The sequence below is a fragment of the Zalophus californianus genome, chromosome 14, assembly GCF_009762305.2.
Source record: "Zalophus californianus isolate mZalCal1 chromosome 14, mZalCal1.pri.v2, whole genome shotgun sequence".
Classification (NCBI taxonomy): domain Eukaryota; kingdom Metazoa; phylum Chordata; class Mammalia; order Carnivora; family Otariidae; genus Zalophus; species Zalophus californianus.
Genome location: NC_045608.1, coordinates 14,890,983 through 14,910,892, shown reverse-complemented (window position 1 = coordinate 14,910,892; position 19,910 = coordinate 14,890,983). Strand labels below are relative to the sequence as shown.

The 19,910-nt window shown below is 43.2% G+C and overlaps 1 protein-coding gene across 7 annotated transcripts in view; it reads right to left on the bottom strand.

Annotated features, from left to right (window-relative positions):
* SUDS3 (SDS3 homolog, SIN3A corepressor complex component) overlaps positions 1–19,910 on the bottom strand; it is a 181,648-nt gene that overhangs the window by 132,700 nt on the left and 29,038 nt on the right. For 5 of the 7 annotated variants that reach the window (XR_003517090.2, XM_027577081.2, XM_027577083.2 and 2 more), the window contains exon 12: positions 17,991–18,076. Coding sequence is in view for 6 of the 7 variants with exons in the window: in XM_027577081.2 (XP_027432882.1) it covers positions 17,991–18,076 (86 nt within the window). In the remaining variant the exon portion in view is untranslated. Of the gene's footprint in view, positions 1–631; positions 656–14,713; positions 18,077–19,910 lie in introns of those variants that run through there. The other 2 variants (XM_027577087.2, XM_027577085.2) reach the window with 2 other exon arrangements.

Sequence of the window (19,910 nt, the reverse complement as noted above, 5' to 3'; positions counted from 1 at the left end):
CAAAGGTAATATTTTGCCCTTAATAAGTAGGTAGACACCACAGACTATAGTTACATATGTGTGTAGATTAAAAACAGCTTTCCTTTCGGGGCGCCTGGGTGGCTCAGTCGTTAAGCATCTGCCTTCGGCCCAGGTCATGATCCCAGGGTCCTGGGATTGAGCCCCGCATCGGGCTCCCTGCTCGGCGGGAAGCCTGCTTCTCCCTCTCCCACTCCCCCTGTTTATGTTGCCTCTCTCTGTCAAATAAATATTTTTTAAAAAAATAGCTTTCCTTTCATTTATTCTTATTTCAAATGTCCTATTTGGATTTAAATATAATTCCTTCAAAATACATAAAACCAGGGAGTGAAGGTTTTCTATCGATTCAGTTCAATCAAGTTTCTAAAACACATTTCACCTTGTAGATGATATTCTTTCTTTATACCCAGCTGAAATCTCTCCTGCTTGACTGAATGAAGTTACACATTCAACTGTCTACAAAGATCAGAGAGCAAAGTAAATGATTAAAATGGGACCTTTTTTTTTTAAAGACTTTTTATTTATTTTAGAGAGAGAAAGAAAGAGCCTGCATGACCAGGAGGAGGGGCAGAGAGGGAGGGAGAAGGACAACCTGACCCTGCACTGGGGCTCAATCTCACAACCCTGAGATCATGACCTGAGTCAAAATCAAGACTTGGATGCTTAAACCATTGGACCACCGAAGCACCCCTAAAATGGGACATTTTAAATAGAACTGACATGCCAGGGTGATGGGTATTGAGGAGGGCACGTGTTGTGATGAGCACTGGGTGTTATTATAACTAATGAATCACTGAACACTACACCAAAAACTAATGATGTATTATACAGTGGCTAAATGAACATTAAAAAAAAAAAAAAAAAAAAGAACTGACATGCCTTCAGTGTTCGGAAAACGATAGCATGATGGGGACTAATTACCAGGAGAGCATGTGCTCTGTCTAAAGGGAGAAGCTTCTACTCAGCTCCAACCATGTGTCCATGTGGGGCAACAAACTCTGTCTTGTAAAATTATCTCATTATTTAGAAGCTCAAAAATTTCTTAATCTAAGAATTTTTAAATTAATTCACAATTTCTTACAATGCACTGTGTAAAAGCCAAAAGGCTGGATCCTACCCAGAGACTCCCTTTTTGCCATCTCTATTCAATGCCAACTCTCTTGCTGGAAATTTTAGAAACAGAAAATTGGAAGATGTAAAAAAAAAAAAAAAAAACATATTTTCTCTCCCATTTCACAGATGGGGAAATCAAAGTACAAAAAAAAATCTTAGATTTCAATTTTTTTAAGGAGAGTTGAGAATGTGACCCCAAATATCTGTTATCAAGTACACTAAATTAAAAACAAACATTAGACAATTAGCATTTAGAAGAATTATTCATTGTATAAAAGAATGTATCACGGGTTGAGCACAGTACCTGGTTTAGAGTGAGTTCTCTATAAATATGTATTGTAGAAACTGCTGAACAGCCACATACCATAGTTTTCTATCATAGCAGTGAGGTGTAAAGATCTTAATTCATACTAACTTAGAACTGTGCCAGCAAACAGCTTACTATCTGTATGACATTCTCTCAGACTCAGTTTCTTCAACTGTAAAATGGGAATAATATCCAACCTGCCTGTATGTTAGGAGGATCTGAGATAATACACTATACCATCCACACCTATACATTTTATATATGTAGTGCCCATTATTCAAATTACTTGACAGATTACCAGACTGGCAAGTCAGAAAAAATGTAGTAGAAAGGGACAACAAGGTTCAATGGAAAGGTCACAAGTTGTAGAACCAGTCCAAATTGAGTTGGACACTAGTTCTGCCATTTACTGGCCTGGCTACCCTGAGTAAGCTACTCTTTAATGACACCTTCATAGGGCTGCTGTAAAAATTAAAAATTGAGCACCTACCCTATGCAGTGCACTATGCCAAGCCATTTGCTTCCTTTTGTTCACTCAATTTATGTAGAGTGCTTAGCACTGCCCGGGCTATAGTAAGTGCTCAACAAATAGTAGAAAGTGTTGTTATCAGCATGTCTGAATAGCAATGAGCACTTAACATTGCTCAGGAGAGCCTTGTGAGTACAACAGATAAATGTGGACTGGATGAAACCATAATTAAGTGGGTTTGTAAAAGAGTTGAATACACCCTGGAGAAAATATTAGATAACAGCTGAGAGGCAAAAGTTTTTTCTTGTAAAAGGCAAGAACGTAAATATTTTTGGTTTTGTGGGTCAGACAGTCACTGTAGCAACTACTCAACCCTGCCCTTTTAGTGCAAATGCAGTCATGGATAGGACATAAACTTCCAATAAAACTTTATTCACAGAAACAGGTGGCAAGCTGGATTTGGCCTATGGGTCATGGTTTGCTGACCCCTGGTGTAGAGTAAAAAGATGATGGCATGTGACAGGATAAAGTGTGCTATTCAGTTGAAGAAACCGAGTGCACAAGCACTTAAAACTCTTGGAATTAAAATCAAAACTCAGGATGATCATGGTAGGTGAGATCCCCAAAACAAAAGCAAAATTGCTGAAGTGATTTTAGCCCAGGAAAGTGAAAATTCTATCCTAGTCGGCTCTGGAGGGACCATGCCCAGTAATGTGAACCACAGCGTATTCAACTGAGATTGCTGATAAAAGACCAACAAGAAATGGTTTACAAAATGTTTCATCTGGCGAGCCTGCCACTACACTCCACGCATCAACTGCTAGTAGCTGCAAGGAGCATTGTGTAGAAAGGATTCTTGAGTCCTCACATCTGGGCCTGAAGAGAATGAGGGCCAAGACTGATTAGTAATGTCTTCCCGGGGCACAAGGGGAAAGCAGTGATGAGTGTGCCACATAAATGCCATCTTGAAAACCCTATCACACGAGGAAAGACAGATAGTAAATAAATGGAATTTGTTATCCCAAATAAGTTCTATAACCCGAAATATAATCATCTTCAAGCTGGCAAGATAGTACTATACTCTAAGTATTAATCTGATCTTGCTAATAATAGACATATCCAAAACAGTTTTTATTACAGTGTGCAGCAGGGGCCTGGGCTAGGTCACCTAAATATTCTTCCCTGCCCTGCATGACACAATGTGATTTTTCAAGATGCCTTATTGTACTATCACAGCTGTGTTCCAGGTGGCTTAGTCTTTCCCAACAGCTTTGCTTTGAAGACATCATGAATATTTAAACATACTTTAGGCTAAACATTTTTCTTGCTTCTCAACTCACCCACAGTCTGAAGGTGGGTTTTGGTTGGCAAGGAGGCTCATTTTCATGATGTCTATTTGTGCACATATATGCAATATAAACCCACAGGCACTGTATTATATACACACATTTGGACCTTCAAGGTGCATGTATGTAAATTCGTCCTCTTAAATCTTGACACTCAGTTCTGAAGTCAAAGTCTGCAGTTAAAGGCCACTGACAGGTTTTCAGACACAAACTAGCAGCTTTGTGATAAGAATGTACTGATTATTTGGAAATGACCTACTAGCGTTCCCACTGCACTTGTTCATAGGTTAGGACCTCAGGACCACAGTGACTGTGAGCTAGTCAATGTCCCCTTCATTATTTTGAAGACACTGAATAAGTCACAGAAGGTCCCAGAGACAGGTGGGGGTGGGCAAGCCATGAGGGTGAAGGTAAAGAAAGTTGACTGAGTATATGCATCTGTTCTTTTTTCCATGAAATCCCCACTGAAACAACTATAAAAGTGTTCTGTTTTGCTCTGTTTTAAGGACTTAAACCCACCAGAATGGAGACAATAGGTGAAGAAAAAAACAAACTGCAGAAGCTGAATGTAGAACACACACACACACACACACACACACACACACACACACACACACACACACACACACACACACCCCAAAATCTTAAGCTAACAGTGGAGAAAGCCAAGACTCCTAGATTAGCAACACCCAATCAGAAATGAAGATACCTCTAGAAATGAGGGTTAAGGCAGTGAGACTGGTTGAAATTCAGTTTAAAAAGCTGTCAATTTCCAGCAATCACACAACTAGGTATTTACCCAAAGAATACAAAAATACTAATCCAAAGGGATACATGCACCAGATGTTTAGAGCAGCATTATCTACAATAGCCAAACTATGAAAACAGTCCTAGTGTCCATTGACTGATGAATGAATAAAGAAGATGTAGTATACAGATAAAACAGAATAGTACTCACCCACCAAAAAGAATGAAATCTTGCCACTTGCAATGACATGGATGGAGCTAGAAAGTATTATGCTAAGCAAAATAAGTCAGTCAGAAAGACAAATACTATATGATTTCACACATATGTGGAATTTAAGAAAACAAATGAGCATGTGGGGGTGGGGGGAGGTGAAAAGACAGAGGTAAACCAAGAAACAGACTCGCAACTACAGAGAACAAAGTGATGGTTACCACAGGGGAGTTGGGTTGAGGGATGGAGGAAATAGGCAATGGGGATTAAGGAGTGCACTTGTTGCAATGAGCACCAGGTGATATATGAAGTGTTGAATCACTAAACTGTACACCTAACTAAAATTACACTGTGTTAACTAACTGGAATTTAAATGAAAACTTAAAAAAAAAAAAAAAAGCAACAGCTGTCAGTTCCTCAGATCAGCTTCCCTACTTCAAGCCGCAAAATTGCCAAGAGACCAACCTGGCAAAAGATCAGAGGTTTCTTCTCTAGAGAAAGCAAATGTCTCTGGATGAAAGAACTCTAGAAATGGGTACTACTCTTTAAAAAGAAGAAATGATACAAAATCAGAAAACTAATATAGTTCTTAAAAAATTTTTTTAATGAAAAAGCAAAGTAAAACTCAATAGAAAGGTTAAAAGATAAAGTGAAAGAAATCTCCCAGAACAGAAAGTAAAAAGACAAAGAGAAAACAGGAAACAAAAGAAAAGAAAAGCTGAAGACTGTTATGGGAAATCTATTATCCAAGTAATAGGAATCCCCGAATGCAAGGATAGAGAAAATGGAGGGGGGAAAAATCATCCATTATATTAATTATCTATTGCTGCATAACAAATTATCCCATATACTCAGCAATTTCTGACATTTATTCTCTTACCCAGGTTCTGAGGGTCAGGAATCCCTGGGAGCAAGTTAGTTGGGTGGTTCTGGGTCAGGGTCTCCCATGAAGTTGCAGTCAAGCAGTCTGGGGGTTACAGTCTCATCTGAAGGCTAGACTGAGGCTGGAGGATTTCTTCCAAAGTGACTCACTCACATGGCTATCGGCAGAAGTTTCAGTGGCTAGCTGGCTGTTGACAGGAGGCCTCAGATCCTTGCCACATGGGCCTCCCTATATGGCTGTTCACATGGTAGCTATCTTTCCCCAAAGCAAGTGATCCAAGAGAAAGAGAGAGCACAGCCAAACAGAAGTCACTGTGTCCACTGTGTCTTTTATACTCTAATCTGAGAAGTGAATTACTATTACTTCTGCTGTACGCTACTGGTCACAGAGACCAACCCTGGTCCAATAATGACAGTGAACTGTACACGGGGTATGACTGTTGGGAGGCAAGGATCGTGGGCACCATCTTGGAGGCTGGTAACTATATCCATGAAAAGTGCGTGTGTGGGGGGCGCCTGGGTGGTTCAGTTGGTTAAGCGTCTGCCTTTGGCTCAGGTCATGACCCCAGGGTCCTGGGATCAAGCCCCACATCGGGTTCCCTGCTCAGCCAGGAGCCTGCTTCTCTCTCTGCCCCTCCCCCCCCACTTGTGTGTGCTGTCTAAAATAAATAAAATCTTTAAAAAAAAAAAAGTCTGTGTGTGTGTGTATATGTGTGTTTATGTGTATTTTAATTCTCAGAGTTGAAGAACATGTTTCCTGAATTGAAAAAGCTAACTGCTTAGGACAATGGGCCCACTATAAGGCCTATCATTATGAATTTTCAAAATACCACAGATCCTACATGCTTCCAGAGACGTTAAAAAGTCAGATCACCAAGGATACACAAATGGCCAATGGGTATGTGAAAAGTTGCTCACCATCACTAATCATCAAGGAAATGAAAATCGAAACCACAAGATACCACCTCACACCTATTAAAATGAATAATCAAAAAGACAAGAGATGACAAGTACAGGCGAACATAAGGAGAAAAGGGAACCATTCTGGCAACCCTTGCACTGTTGGTGGGAATGGAAGACAGTATGAAGGCTCCTCAAAAAATAAAAAATAGAACTACCATGTGATCCAGCAACTCTACTTCTAGGTATATATCCAAAGGAGATGAAACCACTGTCTCAAAGACATATCTGTACCCCCATGTTCACCACAGCATTATTCATAATGGCCAAGACATGGAAGCAACCTGTATCTGTTGATGAATGGATTAAAAAATTGTGGTATATACACACTGAAATATTATTCAGCCATAAAAAAGGAAGGAAATCTTACCATTTGCAACAATATGGATGAACCCCGAGGGCAGTATGCTAAGTGACGTTAAGTCCAAGAAAGAAAAATACTATCTAATCTCACTTATATGTGGAATCTAAAAAAATCAAACTCATACAGAGAGAGAGTAGATTGGTAGTTGCTGGAGGCAGGAGCGGGGTGGGGAGTGGAGAAAAAGAATAAAGGTGGCCAAGGGGTACAAACTTCCAATTATAGATAAATCCTAGGGATGTAATGGACAGTATGGTAACCACAGTTAATAAATACTGTACCGTATACATGAAAGATGATAGAGTAGTTTCCACGACATACCAAAAAAAACGGTACAACTATTGAGGTGATGGATAGGTTAACTAACCTTATTGTGGTAATCACTTCACGATATACACGTACATCAGATCATATTGTACACCTTAAACCGACACAATGTCAATTAGGTCTCAACAAAGCTGGGGGAATAGATCAAAGAATAAATAATCAGAAGGGTTTCCAACTTCTCCAGGGCAACATCGGAAGTTGACAGCAATAAACAATACCTTCAAAATCTTGAAGGAAAATGATTTCCAAGCTAGAATTAAACCTACCAGAATGGAAAACACTGGAGAGGAAACAACCAGATTTTAGAAGCTGGAAAGTAAATTAAAATAAAACAAAACCTGAATCTTAAAACTGACAGCAAAGAAACGTGAGAATAATGAATTTACCAGTACATGGAACCTCCTGAAATGAAGGCTGAAGAAGGGAGGGGCTGGCTGAAATACAGTTAAGTGCTAAGTGCTCTGTGGGCCTTTTCAATTCTGGAAATGTATGGGCTTAAATTCTGGGAATTAAAAATGTAGTTATACCAGCCAAGCCATCAATGAAGTAAGAGAACAGAATGAAAGTGTTTTTAATCATGCTTAGTAAGTTACTGCAAGAAGCATTTCGCCAAAATGGGGCAGTAGAGAAAAAGGAAGACAAAGGAAATGAGAATGAGAGATCCAAGCCCAAAGAGGGACAGAGGAGCCCCAGGATGGTGGTGAAGGAAGACTCCAGCAGGACAGTTATGTGCCAGACCAGGTTGGGAGGGAGCAGTCCAGAGTGGGCAACCAGACCAGAAGTCCCCAGGGCAGGAAGCTTTTTCCAGGTGATGAAATCTACCTCGACTATCTGAATGTCTTAAAGGGAATTTAAAGCCTTGGTGAAGGCTTTGAGATTGAATTCCTAAGAAGCACCTAGGAAACCAAGCATACAACAGAATACAAGACAATTATTAACTCCTGGGGGGGTGAGGAACGCTGCCAAGGGGGGGGGGGGGGAAGCAATCATACTTTACAATAGGGCTCAGCTGTGACTAGAGTTTACACAGCCATAATAATGTAAACACTGAATATTGACCTGATCAAAATTATGAAATAACTATATTGGGCGGGAGGGGAGGACTGCCATGGTCAGAGTAATAGAGAATGCACAGAACTGAAATATCTAGCATTAATAATAAGCAGAGTTAAAAGGGAAATACCAAAATAATCAGCTCAAAGAGGTACAATGATTGCTTCTGGGAGGGGAAATGAGGTAGGAAATAAGAGACTACTGTATTTTGTGGCCAACTTTGTAGAATCCTTTAATTTCTAAACTGCGTGTTATTAGTTCGATCTTAGAAATTAAAATGCTGCCCTGAGAAATAAGGAGACAATAGTCAATCGTTCATTCAATAAGCATTTAAAGTGTGCCTGGAGGGGCACCTGGGTGGCTCAGTCATTAAGCATCTGCCTTCGGCTGGGGTCATGATCCCAGGGTCCTGGGATCGAGCCCCGCATCCGGCTCCCTGCTCCGCGGGAAGCCTGCGTCTCCCTCTCCCAGTCCCCCTGCTTGTGTTCCCTCTCTTGTTGTGTCTCTGTTAAATAAATAAATGAAATCTTTAAAAAAATAAAGTGTGCCTGGGGATTTGGGGGGAGGGTGGGGAGACCGAGTCCCTGCCCTCCCTCACAGGCCAGTGGTTTCTCAAACACAGCCAGTGGCGGGTGGGGGGCAGAATTTCAAACTCTTCTCTAGTGAGGCATTAATAAGGTGGAGAACAGATGCTTGGACATCTGCTTGTCTTGAATTTCAAGGTTTGTGGCTAGTGGCAGGGGCACCCTTGGAAGGTTAATGTGGGCTTAGCCTCAAGGCACGCTGGGATGGGGGCAGGTGGGGCAGGTGGGGCAGACAACTCCGGAAATAACAATGGCCCCTAACATGGGCAGCTGGCAACGGGGGATGTATTTTCTAAAGCGATAGAGTAAGCCAGGCTAGTTTCAAGCATGAGGGTCATTGTTGTGGCTGCTTTGTTTACATGACCCCATTTAATCCTCACAATGAACTGCTAAGGTGGTTGTCATTATCATCCCCATTTTCTAGACTGGAGTCCACACAGGTTCCATGACTTGCCTAACATCACGCAGCTTGTAAACCCACAGAGCTAAAATTCAAACCCAAATCTCATCTCCATGCCCTTCAGCCTCAGCCTGGGTCTTCCCTCAACTGTTGCAATGAAGAGTTGCTTTCAAGACCTGGATTTAGTTTCTGCTCTGCCATTAATCAGCAGTGTGATCTTACGCAAGTTGCTTCCCTTCTCAGTATCTGTTCCCAAGTGTGAAAAACAGAGGGGGGTTGACTCAGATGACAACTAAGCGTCCTTTATAACTCTGGCAGTCTATGTGAGGATAGGGGAAGCCAACAGGAAAAGGAAATGTACGAATGTGATGCAGAGGTGAAGCTTTTTCTCCTCCGAGTCTCAATTTCCTCATCTGTTAAAATGGGAATCAAGACACACCTCACATGGGTGTTGAGTGTGTTAAAAAAGGTAATGTACAAAGAGTACTTAGCACTTGTCCAGGTACATAGTAAGTGCTCGGTAAGCACGAACTCTGACGCGTTCCTATTACTCATACGCTGACAAGAGCGCCACCACGCTTGGATTCCTGAAACTTCCGCTTGTGGTAAGGTCAAAGCACCATGTTTGCAGGAAGATGAGTGATCAAGACAGAAGAAAGGGAGTCAAACAAAATTACTGTCTAACAGGAACGTGTGCTGTTGCCCTTTATTGGTTTTACATACGAGTTAGTTTACGAATACTTTCGGGAGCATGTAAGTGTGAAATTGGAAAGCGTCACTCCAAGACTGCCACGAGCCACCGCACTGGCGATATAAAAGGGGGAGGAGGGAACGGGGTGGGCCAGGGAAGGGGGAAAAGGACAGAAGCAGAAAGGAAAGGAAGGTGAACCAAAAGTGTGGAAGGACAAAAAGATACGGGGCTGGGGAGCAAACGGATTTTAAAGTTCAAAGCTCATTCATCCAGATTTATTATTGAACACACACACTTTTACTTGACTTTTTAAACATGCCCCACCCCCCACCTCTGCTTTTACTCAAGCCATTTTCTCCGTCTGCAATTCCTGTTCCCAGCCACAGACACTGCTCAAGGCCTGCCTCAGCTTTCAGGCCAAGCTTGAATTTTATTTTCTTTCAGAAGAAAGTGTAAAGCACTCATGGTTCATAAGAATGCAGATTTGGGTCAGCGTCGACCTGTTCTGGAATCAAGCTGGGTGAACTGGAGACAAGTTTCTTAATCGTTCTAAACCTCAGTTTCCCGGTCTGTAAACCCCAGACATGTAACAACAAATCCAGAGGGCGCAACAAACAGAGATAATGCACGTGAAGCGCTTAGCCACCTGCTCCACAAATGTCAGCAGCTATTATGCCCTCGTCCCACTTTCTCCACGCCTCAAACGTAGCCCCTGTTCCATGGAACTAGGATGACTGACAAGCCAGGCTGTCCATCCTCAGTGCCCCAGAGGGAAGGAACCATGCTTCCCCCAAAAGAACCTACACTACTACTCAATAAATGTCATGTGGATTGAATGCAGTAACTACGTCAATCCTCAAGCTCATGATTATTTACTATTTCAAGTAGAAGATGAAACATCCCGAGCAACGGACTCCAGGTGACCAAATGATCATGGCAAGGTGTGGGATGACACTGAAGTTCCAGTGAAGGAACCTATTCTGCGGCGGGAACCCTCTGCTCCAATGAAAACAAGAACAACCATAAACAACCAACACGTACTGAGGATTTACTATGTCCCAAACGCTACTTGTGAGTGCTTTATCCGTAAGAACTCAGTTAATCCATGGAATCAGCAACTCCACAGCAAAAGGGCAACTCTCATCCCCACTTTACAGAGAAGGAAACGGAGCAGGGTGCCCAACTGTCTCAGTGTGCCTGGGTCTGAGATGCTTCCTGCAATGCAAGACTATGAAAGCTAAAACCAGAAAAATCCCAGGCACGCTGGGATGAGTGTGCCCGAACACTGAAGCACACAGACATTAAGTTAATGCCCTGGGTTAAGGAGTGGTCACACCAGGATTATGAATACAAGACCCCCAACACCTCTCTGTTTAGAGCTGGCCATATGAACTTAAGCACATCATTTACCATCTCTGGGCCTCAGCTGTTTTCAACTTCAAAATCAAGGGGTCAAACTAAATCAGGGATGGCAAATAAATGGGCTCCCTTGCCCATGGCAAAGCTAACTGATTAGGCCACTCCTCCCAATCTACCCAACTTGGGCTTCAGAATCTTCCTCAACCCAACGCCCTGGGCCCTCCAACCCATTTGTAGGAGTAGATGCTTAGCATGATCTCTAAAGCTGGCAGCTTTACCTTCATAGTTTGTCGGCGCTAAACTAGCTTCCTGAAATCATTCTGGTCTCTTAGGAGCTGGCAGATTAGCATCCAAGGACAGAGAACAGACAGATGGCAGCAATACTGACAATGGAAGGGACAGTCCCCAGAGCCTGGGCTCTCAGGCCAGTCCTGTGTTACATACCCCTCCAAGCACAGTATGGTGAATGAGAGCAGGGACTCTATAGAAACTGGGCTCAGAATCCTGGATTACCACTTACTAGCTGTGTGACTTTGGGCAAGTTACTTAACCTCTGTTTCTTGATTCCCTTGACTACAAAGTGAGGATTGTAATAGTAACTACCTCAAAGGATCATTATAAGGATTCCATAAGTTAATATGGGTAAAATGCTTAGCACATAGTAAGTGCTCTATGCATTAATATTAGAATCCTCAAAAGCACGCTCCTGGGTGGATATTATTTAACAGACGAGGAAACTGAGGTTAAGAGAAATTAAGTTGATGGGGCGCCTGGGTGGCTCAGTTGGTTAAGCGACTGCCTTCAGCTCAGGTCATGATCCAGGAGTCCCTGGATCGAGTCCCGCATCGGGCTCCCTGCTTGGCAGAGAGTCTGCTTCTCCCTCTGACCCTCCCCCCTCTCATGTGCTCTCTCTCTCTCTCTCTCATTCTGTCTCAAAAAAAAAAAAAAAATCTTAAAAAAAAAGAAATTAAGTTGCCGAAAGTCACACAGCAGCTAGTTAACTGAAGCAACAAAGCTGGATTCAAATACTGATTCCAAAGCTTTTGCTTTGCCACACGGCCACTATGCCACACTGCATCTCAGTAAAAACTCAAATACTTATTAAAAGAATCAGTGTTGAAATAAAAGTGATTCTCGACTATCTGTAGGGACTTGCCAACCTGAGGCCACTGTCCTTCCACCTTCAGTACCTGCTTATTCCCTATGGGCACTGCTTTCCTAGAGGGCTCTGGAATATTGCCTACTTTGACACCACACCCATTCACACCGTTGGCAGGCAGACAGGTGATGCCAACAGACAGGGAGCATCTGCTGAGTCTCCAGCTTCGGAAAAACAGGGGAGAGAATCTTTCAGATTTGGATTATTGGTCTTCCTGTATCAGTAAAGTGAATTTTGTTATCTTATAGATCTGTATCTTTCAGAGAATTGAGCAAACACAGATTAGGGAAAATGGGTAAAGGGATTAAGTATCTAGGTACCTATGCTGTTATCTTATCACGCTCACTCCCCCAGGGATCCTCCTAAACATACATATCTTTGGTCTTAATAATCATAGTTATTCACAAAAATATCTATTCTGGTAAACACTAAAATTCCTAAAGCTAATATATTTCTCACAATGTTATTATGTCCAAAGAGAGTAAGCTGGTGCCCATGTTTCTAATGCATTCCATCTACTGTTTCCTTTTTAAAAGCAGGAAAGGTGCTCAGCTTTACCCAAGATGGATTTGGGAAGTCTCTAACACTAGTGAGAGAGACCGGAAATTGCTTTCATTCCTGCCTCTCTCCAAAGACTGCAAACCCTGGGTTCGGTTGTTATGCACCTTGCTGGCTGGAGCTGAGCTGGCAGTCTAAAGCGGGTGACATTGAACTGGTGTCCACCAACATCCAGAGAGCAGTCAGCCAGATGCATGATGTCCTGCTCTCCATCTACATTTTTAGAAATCAGTTCAATGGCTCCCACCCCTCCCGCCTTAGAGATGACAAGAAAGGCAGGCAGGAAGAAAGTGAACTGGGGGAGGGGAAAAAAAAGACACGTTTTCCTCCAAAGGCTCTCATGTTGCTTATTAGATAAAGTCGGCTCCATCAAGACAGTGCACTCTTTACATTCTAAATGGTTCCTTGGTTTTAGAACTGAGGCACTCCTGCCCGTGCTGTTTCAGAGGAAAGTAGCCTCTTGGCTAGCAACCGGGACTCTCTCTACTCCATGACCAAGGGAGTTACCCAGCAGGGGAAGGGTCCTGGCAAATAATAGTGTTTATACCTCTAAAATGTGCTCTCTGACTCTGTAAGAGGCGAGAGCAGATAAAAACAAACTCCCAGGGAAGGGCTGGAGAAAGGTGGAAATGCTGAATGCAATTTTAACAAAGGGGGCTGGGAACAGACTGCACGGTGCAGTGGTTAGGAACCCTGGCTTGGAATCTGAAAGATTTGGGACTCTGCAACTCAGCGTGTGACCTTGGAGAAATTACTGAACCATTTCCTGTGACTAAAGGAATCTGTTTCCTCCTCTGAAAACCAGTAGTAACAACAGTCTTCTCTCCAGGGTTGTCATGAGGCTTGCATGAGACAATACAAGTGAAGAGCACAGCACCTAGGGCTGGCACTCTTATTATTCACCAGTCTGCCTATCTCTGCACATCATTTTACAACAGTGTTATTGGACATTTACCAAGCGCTTACTACGACCAGGCACAGTGCTGAGCTCTGGGTTTCATGGGAGAATTAAGTCTTAGAATGACTATGTTAACAAATACATCAACAATATAACATAAACAAATTATATTAATATATTGGGAGTATTAGTACTCGGATCATTACAAGGATAATGAGAGAACGCCGGCCGTGAAGGGTTTAGTATAGTGCCTGACATACATAAAGAACTCATGCGAAGGTGGATATTAACATGAAGGGCAAGTCCCATTTGCCCTGGCAACAAGCAGGAAGGTGACAGGGTTAACCTGCAGGGTTTTCCCCTCCCCCATTTCGCCACGTCCTATGCTACCAGCTCTCACATCCCCAGCCAGCCCCTAGCCTCCACCAGGAATTTGGCTCTTCCGAACAACTATGGAAGGGCCCAGCCGCTCAAGAGCTTGAAGGTTAAGGTGATGAAAATACAGAAAACTGGTCAGGCTAGCCATTACCCTAGTGAGTAGCAGCAACCGGAAGGAAGCCTGCTTGGGGCTGTGGGTGTCCGCCGTGCTCTTTCCTATTTAGATGATGGTCACATGGACGCGTTCTCTTTGAGGAAACTCAATTTCTACAATTAAGATTTGAACACTCTTCTGTACAAATGTTACGTTACAATAAAAAAAAAATTTAAAAATAGTGACTGCCCTTCTCCAACATCCAAAGCACAGAGCAGCCCTTCTCGATGGGCATGCCACACTCAGGTTGTGAGCACACCAGGTCAATCACCTGTGGCAGTGAGCAGCCTCCTCAGTTTACCCACCAGGGAGCTGTAGAATTACCAGTTTTGTTTTTGTTTTTGTTTTTTTTTTTTTTTTTTTGGTAAAACTGGAAAGTAGTGCTCTAGAGTACCAAATGACAACATCCTCCTCAATCACACGAGTCTACCTTGTTTTTCCTATCTAAAGTCAAGTTTATTGACTCAGTTTTTAATGAGATTGTTTTATCTTCTCCAATAAGAGTACACCACATTTATGGGTCAACACTTCTAGACTGCTCTTTACAAAACTGAGAGCCTGTCTTTGACATCATTCCATAGCTTACTCTTCATAACAAGCAAGTATCTAGTAACAAGCCAATACCCCTCCCTCTTTCCTTTCCCCACAATCGCTGGGGGGGGGGGGGGGAAACACCTAAAATAAATTTCAATCATTTATCAAGTCAATGGATATAACACAGACTACATGCTGGTTTTCTCTTTGAAAGTTTATTGTTATTAAAAAAAAAACCTATACTTGTTACATTTTACATTCACCTCTCAGAACATTTAATGATACCAGTTAATGATGATATATAAAAAGCCCACCAGCTGCTTGAAAGGGCTGCAAATTTTTACCATGTACTGGTATTTAATTGGTTTGAACTCTTTGGAAAAATTGGTGTAACATTAAGTACCAAGATTTCAAATTCCCAGATTAGGAACAAGATTTTTAAGTCAGGAGGAAATTTAGTAAAAATTCAAGGCTAAAAGGAAATGTTAATAGAAAAACAAAAATACTGTAAAAATAGGATTCCCCCCACCCCCAAGTTAGGTTAAAAAAAAAAAACAAAACACAACCAACCCCACCCCACCCCCAATATTTCTCTTAGAAAAGTCACCCAATCCTGAACACAGGGTCTCACACACAAATACAAGTAGCTTGATTTGCAGATCAGCTTCTGGGATCTTATACTGGCCCCAGTTCGGAGTTTAACAAAAAAAATTAAGTTAGGTAGTTAGAGATCCATAAATACTGGTATCCAAACGAATGAAAACATCCTGGCTTTGGTATGGCTACAGAAATCTGGAAATTGTTCAAGAGGACACTGGCTTTGGGAGAGGGAGTCAGAGGGTAGGGAAGGCAACATAAAGCCCCCAAGCGGAGGTAAAATAAATATTGGGACACATCCATAGCAAACACTGTGAAGACTGAGGCAGGTGCCTCAAACAAAAACACATACAGGTTCTTGATCAGAATAACCCAAGTGCAAGTTCTTGATCAGATTAACACATGTACAGGTTCTTCCTAAGAGTTGTCTAGGCCAACCTTTTTCAAAGTATTATCTGCAAGAAACAGTCTGAATTTGGGAATGCACGTGGTACTCTATGGTCTGGTGAGAGAGAAAGACCTTTTGGAATGAGAATGGCTACCTGGGCTAAAAGCCAGCCCCTTGTTAGTCCAGGAATATCAAAATCTGTTTTGTCCACCACAAAAGCACCTCTGACTCCTAACAAGGGGGCTCTGCTACCCCTGGTCACCACAGGGGCCTGCTAGAGGGGTTGAACTGCTGGCTTTTCATCTCTGGGGTGATAAAATAAAAAACTCAGTCTTCTGGGATTAGGAGTACAATTTTCTGTGCTGTGTCTCAAGTCTATTCCCCACCTGCCCCCATTCCCACAGTCATGATTACGGATTGTAAGGGTACTGAGGAGAAGGCAGTGATGTGGTCAAGGCCAGAGCACGGCCTCATCACCCTAAAATTTACAGAAGAGAAGAAGCCAAAGTGCCGATTCTCTGGTCTTCAGATGAACAGTTACTTCACAAAAGCACAAAGGTGCCACCAGAGAAGGCAAGGAAAAAAAAAAAAGGCAACTTGTTGCGTTGATGCTGAAATCCCCAGTAGTTATCAACACAAGGCTTTCCAAAAAAAAAAAAAAAAAAAACACAACAACAAACTTTGGTGTACTGCTAGGACGCCAAGTAAGACAATCATTCAAAAAAACCCACTCTGATGACCACATACACTATAACTAAATTTCCATCACAGGGCACTAACGGAGAACAGACTGCTATTATGGGACGTCACACACACCACCACGGGGACAATTACAGCAAGAAAGGCCCTCTCGTAGAGCAAAAGCTGCCAAGAAGAAACAAGAGAGGAAGGCCCTGTTTACTGTGGACTTGGTTCACCCCAGGAATCATGATGGTGGGGGCTGCGGGCAGAGAAGCAGCACAGAACACCCACCCAGGCAACGCTAAATAAAACAAGCATCATTTACCCTCTTATCTAAAGGAGACTCCAACACCTGGGGCGGGGTGGGGGGGTGGAGAGAGAAAAAAATGGGTTATAAATTAAAACAAAAATCTGTACAAGTCTTGACTCTAAGTCAGTAAGGTTTGGTCTTTGTTGAAGCCAGGACTTACAAGGTGATTCACTTGTTATCACGGCCCCCAACTTGCTTTGGGGTATATGCATCAAGAGACGACACGAAGAGAACCACCCGAGACCGAGGGCATGACGTACAAAGATTTCCTAAGATGCATAAGGTGTACTGATTTCCCACAGAGAGGCTAACAGTTGTTGCAACCCCAAATTCTTTACATATCCTACGGTGGCAGCTTAGAAACCACAAATCCCCTCTCCAAGGCTGGAAATGAGGGGCAGGCGGCAGGGAGTGCAGGGAAGGCCATTTCCCCAGGATTCCTTCGGTGAGTGGCAGCCACGGCAGAGCTCCTTTGTCTTCAGCGTGGGCCAGACCTCCTGGGAGGCTGGGGTGACGACAAAGCTCCACGGGCTCGAGAAACAGTCCGTGTGCAGTAACAGCCTCAGCGACAAGAGTGCGCAAGTGGAGTTTTAAGTGAGAGTCTACAGATCACTGATGACTGCCCGGTCAGTCTCCCCTCCCCACCCACAACAGATAACCCAGATAATTGGCCTGAGCCAGGTACCACTTCATTTCCTTAGGGGCAGGGAACAGAAATGAATTAGAAACAAAAACTTCTGAAATGACCCCTTGTTCCAGCTTGAGCTAGAACAAATGCGTCTAAATAAACCACTTGCATTAAATAACATTTAAAATGCGGTACCTTCAGCACATTTCGGAGCATGAGATGTCCCCTCCCCCCAACCCCATTTACTTCAGTGCACGTAGCCACCCAGGCAAATTTTTCTGTCGCTCAGCCAGTGGAATGGATGGCATATGCCAGATGTTACACAAGGCATTTATTTCTCAGAGAAGGCTGAGAGCCAGGAGAATTAATCTCCTTCTGCTAGGACCTCTGCCCCAAGCTTCTGGGGAAACAGTGAATTGGGCTCGACAAGGGAAAGAGCTACGTGATCCACTAATCAGATTCAAAACATGAAAATGCAATGTAGAGTGTATCCCTTCCTGGTAGAAAGACCTACAGACAATTAAAAAAAAAAAAAAATGTCCCTTCAAACTCAAAGGAGGCTTTAAAAAAAAAAAAAAAAGACAAAGTATAAGCAAAAAAAAAAAAAAGAAATGAGTAAATCGAACTCGCAACACTCCCCAAATCAAGAGTTCATGATGACGGCTGGTCGGAAGAGGTCGAGGCAGGAAGGAGCAACGCAAAGACCGAAGTGGCTGCCACCACAGCGCCTCGCAGAATCCACAACAGCGCTCCCCAGTTTCCAAGGCCAAGGAGCAATTCCCGGGTTAAAAACTTTCTATTGGGAAGAAAACAAAACCAAAAACCACTCCAGAAAAAAGGTCAAGGGAAGAACACTGTAGAAAGTCAAGCCGCTGACCTCCGGCGGATCACAAAGAGCCCGCGCTGAAGCTGGCCCAAGTAGATCCTCATCTTGGTGCTGTCACTTGTCTTCCTCACCCAGATCTGCAGGGGAGAAGGAAAGGGAACAAGATGAAAGCAGCTACAGCAAATACTGAGGAGCAAATCTTCCAGAGCATCAAAACATCTGCATGAATGAGGTGTGGGCGGACAAGTGGCAACCTCCTCCTGTCAGGCTGTGGGGGCCCACCCACAGGAAACCTCTAGCGTAGAGCAGGCATCAGCCCCGGACCTCCTTTCTCCTTCCTTCTCCCTCTCACGCACCTCTGATTAAGAAAATGGAAAGCACAGTGATCTCAGGTTCTATTTTTGCCTTGATCTTGGGGAACTTTTTTTTTCATTTGGTTTGATTACAGCATTATCAACATTCAAAATACATATATTCATGAATATAAACTTTCAATCAAATTTGGAAATATTTTCCTTGCCCCAAGGGACTTCCATATCATAGTCTTTCACTGCTCTGGTTTCCTGGCAATTAAGGCTAATGGTCATGGCAGAAAAAGAAGGAAAAAATAACAAGGGAAAAAAAAAGCCCATGAGTGAGCTAAGGCCCAATTAGGATCATCAGAAGGCTAAATTAGCTTAAGACAGCCCTTCCCTCCTGAGCATATCCTTTTCCCACAGATGGTATCAGATGTCTGACATTTTACAGGGCAGATGCATTCTTGCATAGAATGGAGAATGAACTCTGGCAGCACGGGGACCGCAAAAGCAGACGAGGGCACTCGGTAAGTGTCATCTCTGTGGCCAGGACTGGGAAAAAGCCACCTCCTCAGTCACCTGATACACCTGAGCTTTTTCATCTTCAGAACCCCATGAAGAACTATCTTCACCCCATTTTATAGAAAAGAACGGCTGAGTCAGCTTGTCCGATGGGAATCCTGGTGCCTGCTCTCAAACCCCTCGCTTGCTCTTGTCCACTAACCCGGCTTTGGCTCTTCTTACCTGTTCTTCATCCGTTTAATTAATGTGCAATCAGATGGGGCCAAAAGCATGATTCTTTTAAGTTCTGCGTCTCACCCACATATGCAAGTAGGAGTCTACAGACCTATCTTCTCCCTCCCCCATTCAGTTTTCAGGTTTTAAAAGTGTTTGTTCTCAGTCTCAATTCCTTTAATGTGATTGTTTAGCAACAGAGAGACTTTAAAGTCAAATACACTGGTTTAAAATTAAAGACCTCACATGAAGCTGAACCTCTAAGGACCTTGCAGAAGCACTTTATTTTTCTTAAGATTTTATTTATTTGACAGAGAGAGAGACAGCAAGAGAGGGAACACAAGCAGGGGGAGTGGGAGAGGGAAAAGCAGGCTTCCCGTGGAGCAGGGAGCCTGATGCGGGGTTCGATCCCAGGACCCTGGGATCATGACCTGAGCTGAAGGCAGATGCTTAACGACTGAGCCACCCAGGCACCCCTGCAGAAGCACTTTAAACTGAAAAATGACTCTAAGAGTGGCTGAAGTGGGGAGTCACCAACAGCCTCAGACTCACCCAACAAATGTGCCTGGAGTCAGGCTGTGCCAAGGCCAACTAGCTCCAGTGTCACTTAGGATTTGACCTGAAAAACCAGCTAAAATCCTTCCAAGAAGTGAGAAATGTTTTCCCATCACCAGAGTTGCATGCCTCTGATGTACTGAGGCTTCTCCCCTCCAGGTGAAATGTCTCAGTGTCACCATTTTCTTGTCAGACCTCCTTGACACTCTAGTATGTCAAAGGATGACAATCTTCAACAGAGAGAAAAAAAATGTAACTTGCATTTCTATTTTTCCTGAAAAATCTTAAGGTGTCACCAAGGAGGATGAGGCACTGGTTGTGAAGTTAGGTTTGGGTCCTAGGAGACCACATGGCCAGACACGAGGGCTCTGCTGTGAAGTCACAA